A 10,786-nucleotide genomic window follows, 5' to 3' on the forward strand; every position below is an offset into this window, starting at 1 on the left:
TCCCAAGCCAGCTCTTAACCAATGCGCCACTCGGCCAGCCTGGTTGTAGATTTTTTTTTTTTTTAACTTGCATTTCCCGCTTCTTCCCTGCTTGTTTTTGTGCTCATACAACCACTGTATAAGACGCACCCAGTTTTTAGACCCCAAATTTTTCGGAAAAAGGGTGCGTCTTGTACATGAGGAAATATGGTATGCCTTGCTTTTATAACTACAATCACTGCGATTTATTTTCCTATCTTCTTCATCTGAATTCTTGCTAATGCTACTTTCTTAAAATACCTTGAAAAAATGACAAAAACTCATTAGATGCCAATTACTTTCTTAGATGCAAGGCTAAACTTTGTCTTAAATTTCACAATGGTACAAGGATACTGACATTTGACATATAATATGTACAGACTCTGGCTGCTCCTGGAAAGCCATGGTAAAAATACTTCAAAGGTTACAGAGGGTTTGGTGAATTTCACTAATTAATGAGACCTCTATGGAACATCCAGTTCCTACTACTTATAATGCACTGAAGCTCAAAGAGTATTCTCTATTATCATTGCATCTGTCTTCCCATGAACTATTTAGAAATTCAAACTCCTATGTATGCTAAAGAGTAAGTAGTTCATGAAGTGACTTCAACCTCTATTACAATTTCATTTCATATATTAAAGCACATGTACATAAGATTTAAAGGTGTACTAAACACTATACATATATTTTCTGAATTACCATAAAGTAAAAATAATTCTCTTGATCTAGCCTCACTTTCCTCTCTTAAAAAACACATAAACAATAAAAATTGTTTTTAAAAATCTCTTAAATTCCTTTATTTCCAATTGCTTAATGAAATTTCCTTTCAAGCAGAAATTTAATTCTCAATGTGGATAATGGCATGCTCTTTTTCTTCTATAACTCCATTAGAATGTTGTTGGTTAGATGATACTCCTCCAAAATAAACTGTGAAACAGTTACTGAAAGAGTTCTCCTCAATCACTGAGAAAACTACATTCAACTAACCTTCTAGCACTGCCCACCTCCCTTCATACAGCAGTGAATGAAGCTAATGGCAGCTATTCTGTGGACTTATTTTCTTTTACCCTAGAGAAAAGGCATGGGACAATTTCTAAGTAAAAATATTTCTTAAATTACAGGCTTAAATAACACCATGAAATATGCTATTTATTATATACCCAATATAATAAATGTAAAAAAGTGGTATCAAAGAAAAGTTATCAATTTTTTTTCACTTAAAAAGTATTTAATTATGTATATGTAAATAGAAGTGCATAGAAAAAAGTTAACAGAAGCTATCTCTGAGTGGAAGGATTAGATATTTTTAGATGTTTCAGAAAAAAAACCACAAACATACCATCATTGACTCGGTAACATAAATTACACTTCCATCTCCTTTGATCAAGAAAGCTGACAAAAGGGTTGATGTATGTCCTGCAGGAACGGCATCTCACAATTGTATTGGAGGTAACCACAGGCAATTGCTGAAAAAACAGAACTAATTTTTTAAAGGTAGTGACCATCGTGACTAAAGGTCAAGCATTTAACCACAACCTTCCAAATTGCGGGATGTTATAAATTAGGAGAAAAAAACCCTAGGGTAAAAAAAGATGTGTCCAAAGTGCCACACAAAAAAATTACATAGCTGAAGTGTATTGATTTGAAAGCCTATTGTTTTTCTCCAGGACTGGTCTCTTAAATTTTACCTTTAAAGAAGTATTTATTTTCTCATTAAACATTTACATCGCAAAGCCAATATAGTAAATTTACAATGTATTTTTGAGATGGGTGGCAAAGGAAGGATCAAAATTATAAAACAAATGACCAATGAAATTAATTGGAAGTTTCTTCATGTTACATTAAGAGGCTTACAAGGTTCTCATGAAAGAACTGTCACAAAGTAAGGTAAGGTTAAATTATATTTAAATATTCAATTAAACTTTGCAATTATGTTCCTTTTAAAGTTTATCATACATATTAAAAGTTGTAAACTCTTAATATAAAAAATCAGTAAAGGCAATACAATCCTAAAAGGAGGTTTGTTTTGAAAAAGTCAATTCACTTAAGCACTGATCCTCTCAAGATTATGTGGCCTTATGTCAAGGTCCCAGAGCCTTAGCACAAAAGTGGAAGGTTTGTTGTTGTTGTTGTTTAGCTGAGCCATTCTGCCACCTGTTGGCAGCTCAGCTCGGGCCAGGAATCAAACCTGCGACCCTGTTGCTCAGAGCTCACACTCTTGAGCGAGCTATTAACCAACTGAGCCACTTGGCAGGCCCTGTTGTTGTTTTTTTAACAGCTTCTTAAGGCAATGAATTTTACTCCAAGAATGGCAGAACTGCAAGACTGGGTGAAGTATTTTAATAGGTAAATAATTCATAACTTTTTAAAATAATATGATTCATTTATTTATTTTCTTTCAGTATCTCCATTCTATTCAGTACATCTTGGATTTTTCAACAATATGCTTATTTTATCTCATTTTGAAAGTGTTTGGTAATACAATTTTTGGTCAAATTCCTAAAGATAGCTCAAACAAATTCTATATGTAATTCTTTCATTATTGAAGAAAATTCCTCACCACTGAGATAATTTTCCACAAGACATTTACTTTTACTAGTGACACATACCACTAGGTCTTTGAAAGGATGAAGCAGCAGTCCCAAAGGAAGTTTGGCTTTATTCAGTAAGGCCTGAGTCTGAGGAATGCTAGTCAGTGTACATCGAAATAACCTATATTAAAGTAAAAATCATGTGTCAGTTGTTGCTATGATTATTTTTGGACAAAAACAGAAAGATTTAAAAGGTACATATTTTAACACTGGATCAGGTTATAAATAAAATATTTCAATAGGTCCTCTCAAATTTTATCCCATTTAAATATTTAAGTCCAATTCAGAAAGAGGGTAGATGGTTATAACACTGTATTATATAATTAAAATAAAGTCTCTTCTCTGCTTGTGCACAAGACAGTCTAGACTACAAATGACCTATTTTTCTTTCTTTTCTTTTTTTTTAAAGATTTTACTGGGGAATTGGGAGAGGGGAACAGCATTGGGGAATCGAGGAAGGGGAACAGACAAGTTGCTGTCCTTTTGTTCTTCAATCTAGTTGTGGAGGACGTCGCTTCACTGGCCCATGTTGGTATTGTGATCATTGCGCTCTTCCCGGCTGAGGCAGATCCATAGCTGGCCATTGGACAACCGCTCACCGCAGCTCACAGCAGCGCTGCCGGCCACTCACGCTGGCTGCTGGCCATGCACGGTAGCTTACGGCAGCCTACTGCAGCCCCACTGCAGCCTACGCCGTTGCCGGCGACTCACAGCAGCCCAGCTCCAGGTTGAGCTGTTGTTCACCATCTTAGCTGTAGAGGGCGCAGTGTCACTGCCCCTCATGTGGGATCCAAACTGGGGCCCTGCTGCTCAGAGCTCACGCTCCCAAGCCAACTCTTAACCAACGAACCACTCGGCTAGCCCAACCTACTTTTCTTTATATAAATCTAGATTACACTGGAATAACAAGCTAATGTCCCAAATTTGCAAATGCAAAGTTAAGTTTATTACTAAAATGTTCAGCTTTGTTGAAGTTCTAAAAGACTATTTAAATATAACAAAATTCCATTTATCAGAAAGTCTTTACCACTTACATTTAAACTTATGGTCAATTTTAAGAAAGAAAAGAGTATAATTATGTCTGTTATAAAAACAATTTAAGGGCTGGTCAAGAGGTGCTTTGGTTAAGAGTTGGCTTGAGAAGCCAGCTCTGAGCAGCAGCAGGGCCCCTATTCGGATCCCACATGAGGGCCAGTGATACTGCGCCCTCTACAGCTAAGATGGTGAACAACAGCTCAACCTGGAGCTGGGCTGCCGTGAGTCCCCGGCGATGGCATAGGCTGCAATGGGGCTGGCTGGCAGCAGGCATGAGCTTTCGTGAGCCGCCATGAGCGGCTGTCCAATGGCCAGTGAGCAACTGCCTCACCTGGGAAGAGCGCAATGCTAATACCAACATGGGCCAGTGAAGCCATGTCCTCCACAACTAGACTGAAGAACAAAAGGACAGCAACTTGTATGTTCCCCTCCCCTAATTCCCCCAATAAAATCTTTAAAAACAAACAAACAACCAAAAAGAATTTAAAACAAGAGCAAATAAAGGATTATACAGAATCAAATCCTTGTACTTTGGACTTTGAAGGATTCATGTAGCTACTGATAATGATAATGAACTAATGATAATGAATATCACAGTCCCATTACAGCTGATAAGGGCAGCAATCAACTCAGGGGTCACAGCCTTATTTCTGGACTTAGAACATTTCAAATAGCAATTAAGAACATTTCAAATAGCAATTAAGCAACTAACCGAGTTCTGTTTTCTGCATGCAGAACTACTTTCATAAATTAATATATTTGTGCAAGTTGTTCATAACTTATGAAGCTCCACAAAATCTGGGAAACTTTTAGAACAAGCAAAATGTCTTATTTAGTAAGAAACATTGTTTGAAGCCTTACTCTGGGTTACAGTTGAGTTTCTGGATATCTTCATGCAAATTTGGAACTGGAGGCTGCAAAGGTGTTGGTGGAAGCACGTTTCTTTCTTGAAGAAGATTGATAACTCTTAGACCCTCTGGATGTAGACTTAATCCACTCATGCTTGCAGTTAAATGATTAGCACCTAAGGGAGTCTAAAGATATATAATTTCAAATTAAGTAGGCTTTATAATGTCTTCGGTTGAAAACATAAGTGTATAGGGTCTTCGTTAGTTCATTTCTCTATAAGGAACAAAACTATAACCTAGACTTCCTGGTCAATTTTTTTTATTCTGAAGATATGTAACAGAACAAAGGTCTTATTGAAATATCCATTATTATTCTAATTGGTAAAAATGTTCATTATACTTTCTGGAAACTTTTTCATGTATATACAGTTTAACCCCAACAGTGGAAAATAAGGAAGGAAGGAAGGGAGGGAGGGAGGGAGAGAGGAAAGGAGGGAGTGGGGGAAGAGAAAAAGAAAGAAAAGTTTACCTGAGTAAAGGCCTGTGGCCCAGTTGGGTAATTCAAAGAAGAGGGTGGCATTCCTGTTGTACTAGGTGGTGGGGTATTCTGATAACCAGGCGGTAAGGAGGGATATGAATATCCAACACTTCGGCTCACTGTGAGGTTGTTATTAGCAAGCTGTGGTGTTGCTAGAATCAAGGAAACTCGTAAGTTCTATTTTAGACTTCAGAATACTTTAAATCAACACTCAGATCCATTAAATTATAGGAATTATAACTCCCAAATCCTTTGGGTAATTTAATACTTTCACCTACCAATTTTGTAAAATAAGACAAATAAACACTAGTAACAAAGTAATAGCAATGATTAAAATCTAGGTAATGTAGACTACAGCTGTAAACACAAAAATAAGTTTATTTTCATATGTACTAAACTTTGTATTCAGACTAAAATTCTAATTCAAAACAACTTTAATAAAAACATACTAAATGTTCAACTTGTTAAATAAATTTAAATAGACCTAATAGATGAAAAATACTCTAGTCATAACAACACAATAGTAAAGCCCATGATCACAATTCTGAAGAAAAAAAAAAAACTAACAAAAAAATCTAAATGCATGGAAATAAAATATGCTAACAGTAGGTTTTGCTGCAGGACATAACTATGAGGGTATCTTCTTTGTTTCCTACAATGAACACGTTTTTTAAAAAAACAAAAAAACTTTCATAGCATCTCACCCAAGAAGCCACCGCCTTCAATTTCATCATAACTATTGTGAACCATCATAGACCCATTATTGGTATTCGATGTAATACCTAAGAAGAAAGTTTATTAACAATATTTAAATTAGAACAATGATTACAATTTCTGCAAGATTTGAGCTAATGTCTAAAATTTAAGATAACTTTCTGAATGACAAACTGTTTAAACCGCAGCCAAGAAAAATGTCAAATGTTGAAATAAAAATTTCAAACAATGCAAGTTTTTAAACATACCAAATATACAAAAGTATCAAATAATTTTATAATCTTCTAAAAAGGATGGTCCTTTGTAGAGTTTATAAAATTATATACTGTCTGAAAGATTTCAGCAGTTCTGAGAGCAGCATTAAAAACCTCCAAGGAGGGGCCGGCTGAGTGGCTCAGTTGGTTAAGAGCTCGCTCAAGAGTTTGAGCTCTGAGCAACAGCGGTTCAATGCCCGGCCCGAGATGAGCTATCGCTGAGCTGCCAACAGGTTGGCAGGATGGCTCAGCTAAAAAAACAAAAACAAACCTCCAAGGAGCAGTATACACTGAAAAAATAAAAAAAATCACCAAAATCAATACTATTAAAGGATAAATAAAATTATGAGGGTAAAAAATCTTTTTTCCAAATTTAGGAACAAAGTGGAATCCAGAATTACTTTGAAGATGATGTAAATTAATTAGAGCATTTGTTTTAGTTCAGAGAACCACTAAAATAAAATAAAAATCTTGCCCCCCATCCCCAATTTAAAGAGTTAAATGCCAAAAACATCTACTTTTGAAGAATAGAAATTTATTTATTGGTCTGTTTGCTATTTATGACCTCTAATTCAGATACAGAAGAAACTCAAATCAGTAAACAGCATCAACCTCTAGCACCTAAGTATAAAGGTACTAACTTTAACAGTCACTTTAACACCAAATAGATAAGTTTAATGGTTTCAAAAAACTCAGTAACTACTTTCCAATTCTCAAGACCACCACGACTTCAGCCATGAGCTGATACAGAAAAATGTAGTAAAATTGTAGAAACAAACAAAAACATTGTGCATATTTTCAGTTGGTTAAAATTTTTAATATTTATTGTTGCTTGATTTTCAAAGTTATAATGTGACAACCAGTGGGACACTGCTGTATCATTTTATTCCTCATTGTTAACACCATTCTTTTTAAACTATTCACAAATTTGTTTTTCCCCTACTTACAACTCTAAAACAAAATACAAAAATGATAATGTTTGTTGTATCCAGTAGTAGGACACGAGCAATAGTTTTCCCCCTCTTCTTCTGTATTTCTATTTCTACATCTTACTGCAATGGTTATTTTACTGCTAAAATCAAATTTCTTACTTTTCTAAATATTTTGCTTAAATCAATAAACATATTTTAAAGTTATGCTTTAAAATATTTTATTTTTTATATAAAACTTCAAATGCTTGTATATTTAATTTTTTACTTAGACTCATAAAGCTTTGTTATTTACACTAATACTGCTTCCATAGAAAAGAGCCAATATATTAAAGGATAGTTCTAACATCATGTCCAGAAAAGCAGGGATTCTCCTTTCGATTCCCTCTCCCAAGAGGCACCTAACTTTCTAGATGCAGCAACAAAAAAAGTTAACAGCAGTGGTTCCCAAATGCTAGTCCACAGCCTAGCACAGGGCAGTGGAATACTGACGAACTTTTTAAACTCTAAGTTTCTGAAGTGTGTCCCTAACCAAAATAACAATTTTCTGGAAAACTATGATTTGGATGCACAGAATTCAGATGATATTCACCCTTCTACCCTAAGTCAAAACTTTAAGACTTGATTTGGTTTTTGTCATGCTTACCTTCTTGGTTGCTAGCTGAATTAAATGGGGGCTGGGACACAGCTCTATGTGGTGATATCTGAGGAGTGAGTGCCCTCACGGGAGGTGGTCCTCCAGTTGGAGGGGGCCCAATAGGAGCTCCTGGTTGAAAAGTGGTAGGCAGAAGTGGATTCACTAAGGGGGGCGCAGAACCTATGGAGACATTGGTTTTTTACACATCATTTAAGAACTTAAGGCAAGGCCAAAACAGCGTTTTACCAAATCTGAGTAACTTCTAAATTTATATTTTAATTATATTCAGCAACAAATTACCAGAAATGTTAACATCCCAGGTTTATGAGTTTTTAATTTATATGCGTCCTTTACACATTTTCAAGTCTCTCCTACCATGCTTCTTACCTGTCAATTATTAAAGCAGTAAAAGTATGAAATCAGCATCAGATCACTTATAGGGTACATACAATACCCTATGTATTGATTAATTTTTCATTAACTGGTCAACAGTTTCAACCGGCCATGTCAAATATTCCAGTAGAAACTGACATAAATAAAATTTTATTAATGGCCTATTATCCATTCAATTAACATCAATTAGGTTTAGAGTTAGCTTTCTAAAACTACAAAGTATTGTGATTACTCTAAATTCTCTAAGTTTTATTTCATTTTGCTTCATTTTTATTGGGGGTATAACCTGTTAAAATGAGATTGTAAATTTGTGCACTGCTCAATAACTTATTAACAATTAAAAGTAGTTTACTTTCAGTAATAGTTTAAATAAATACGATATTATGAACACTCCCTAAGCTTAAAAACCAGGAAATGATCCAAAGTTTATGCATACTTTAGAAAACATTGCTGTCCAAGAGGTGTAAAAGTACCCATCAAACTAAACTAAGAATGACATGGTATTTGTCCTTGCATCTACCTGGTATCTCACTGCCTCAATTTCACTAATTTTCTATTAGGACAATTAAGTTCTGACCAATGTAAAAAACATTATCGGTTACTCTTGGGAAAAGTCTTCTAGGTGATATCAAAAGTTCCAAAACCCACAGACACCTGTTCATTCGGTCAATAATATTGCTTCCACCTTCTCATCTGTCAAAGAGGAAAAACAAAGTACTATAAAATACTACTAATAAGTTCGTGATTTAATTTTTCATTCCAAGCCTTTTTTAAATTCTCTGAATTTATAAGTGAAATAGGTAACAAATTTTACTTATAATATATTTTACAGTTAACTCTGTATTTTGTAAAACTCAAGGAATGAAAATATGCTCCCAATTAAATGAAAAATTAGCTCCCAACAGGACTAATCAGTGCCCTGTTGACAAAAGTAAAGACAAAGATTACTACATGTACCTCCCTTATCAAGGAAGCACCCACACATATCTTTGGCAATACAGACCAGTCAAAGGAACAAAAGGGCAAGGAACATTGCCAACTCAGCAGGAACAGGAATGTATGACACATCTGGCCACAAAAAAGCAACAACCTAATGTTTAAAAGAATCCACGTGAGCTTATAGAGATTTTTCACAACTTTAAGAAGAATATTTTTTAATCCAAAATATGCTACATTTCATAAGATAGACATTATTTTTTCAAGCTGCATAATTCTTACTTATAACACTAATAACTAAAGTTTCAGAACCTGCTTTCTACTATCCCTAAAGCTAATACAAGGATGCTAAAAGGTGGCCTATTAGGAAAAAAAGAATTTTAATATGTGGGCTAGAAATTTAGTATAACTTAGATACAGTTTTGAGATCAGAAAATCAAGCACCTACTATCAAAGATGGGTTGAAAAAACAGGTAAAAAAGGAATTACTTTTAGAAGTCTCATAAGAAAAAAGAAGGGTAGTCATACATTCATTTTAGGTTCATTTTATTAATTTATGTATCTTTCTTTCTCCTTCTTTTACACGGAAACCTTCATAGTTTTGGCACTTGCATATGTCTCTTTCACCACATCTGTCTGTGCTGCAGTCAAAGTGCTCTACCTAAAGGCTTCTGTTATAGCCAAAAATATTTCAGATTATCGATTATGTACTTTTAAACATGAAACTACACATACTCTTAAATAGTTTTTAAATAGTACCTGTTCCCAAATTATTTTCTTGTGACTATGTGGAAATTATTCAAGCCTCAGATTTCATACTTGTAAAAGAGACTGCTGAGAAGATTTAATAAGATAACACATGTAAAAGTTTGGTCAAGTGCAGGAAAACAATATTCAATAAATGTTACCTAAAACTATTAATAATGAAGTGAATATTCATTAATTTCATGTGATTGATGCTCACTCATGGTTTCAAATTAACAAAAATGAAACTAACCAGAAGAATTGGGGTTCTAACAATTGTGGGTCAGAAGATTTCTACAAAGAAACTAAGTTTCTAGAAGTAGCCTTAATCTTTACAAGGTCAAAATGCATTCACCAGGACCAGTGGCTGGTCAAGAAGCTAAGAAAAATAAGTAGTTTCAGCAGTTAACAAATTACAAGTCTGATGAAGTGCATACAGTATATAGATGCAGAAATACATATGAATATACCTATTGGTAACTACTGATACTACTGTTTCACTTGGATGCTTTTACTACCTCATTTCCTTGAGGATGCCTGCTAAGCAGAATCAACCTGCAGATCCCAATATAGGATTTTAAATGCTTTTCAAAGTAACACTATTAATGTTGGTAAGTGTGTAAGACTAATTTTAATAGTAAAAAAAAAAAAGAATAGTGAAATGGTTAAACGAACCTACTTTTGAAACAGATATGATGAAATACTGAAGTTAAAAATAAAAAGATCAAAGTCAGTCCAAGAAGATACAGATTTCTTCCCAAACTGATGTACAGTTTCAACACAATCCCTTATCACAATCCTAGCTGTGTATTTTACAAAAAATGACAAGTTGACTCTAAAGTTTTTATGAAAATGAAAGGGACCCAGAGCAGCCAAAACAATCTTGAAAAAGAAAAACAAAGTTGGTAGAGTCACACTTCCCAAATTCAAACCTCACTACAAAGCTACAGTAATTAAGGGCCGGCCGAGTGGTGCGATGGTTAAGAACTGGCTTGGGACGCCAGAGGACCCCGGTTTGGATCCCACATATGAGGGCCAGTGACACGCCCTCTACAGCTACGATGCTGAACAGCAGCTCAACCTGGAGCTGGGCTACCGTATGTAGCCAGCAGCCAGCATGAGCGGCCAGCAGCCGCAGTGAGCGGC

The 10,786-nt window shown here is 35.0% G+C and overlaps 1 protein-coding gene across 1 annotated transcript in view; it reads right to left on the reverse strand.

The window, feature by feature from the left end:
- The window catches only part of SEC24A (SEC24 homolog A, COPII component), a 68,770-nt gene that overhangs the window by 35,766 nt on the left and 22,218 nt on the right, over nt 1–10,786 (reverse strand). The window contains exons 3-8 of the mRNA XM_019642155.1: nt 7,577–7,747; nt 5,738–5,815; nt 5,025–5,185; nt 4,509–4,681; nt 2,631–2,733; nt 1,361–1,487 (exon numbers count right to left, since the gene is read on the reverse strand). Of these exons, the coding sequence (XP_019497700.1) occupies nt 1,361–1,487; nt 2,631–2,733; nt 4,509–4,681; nt 5,025–5,185; nt 5,738–5,815; nt 7,577–7,747 (813 nt within the window). The remainder of the gene's footprint in view (nt 1–1,360; nt 1,488–2,630; nt 2,734–4,508; nt 4,682–5,024; nt 5,186–5,737; nt 5,816–7,576; nt 7,748–10,786) is intronic.

Source organism: Hipposideros armiger, unplaced genomic scaffold, assembly GCF_001890085.2.
Source record: "Hipposideros armiger isolate ML-2016 unplaced genomic scaffold, ASM189008v1 scaffold_66, whole genome shotgun sequence".
Lineage (NCBI taxonomy): Eukaryota > Metazoa > Chordata > Mammalia > Chiroptera > Hipposideridae > Hipposideros > Hipposideros armiger.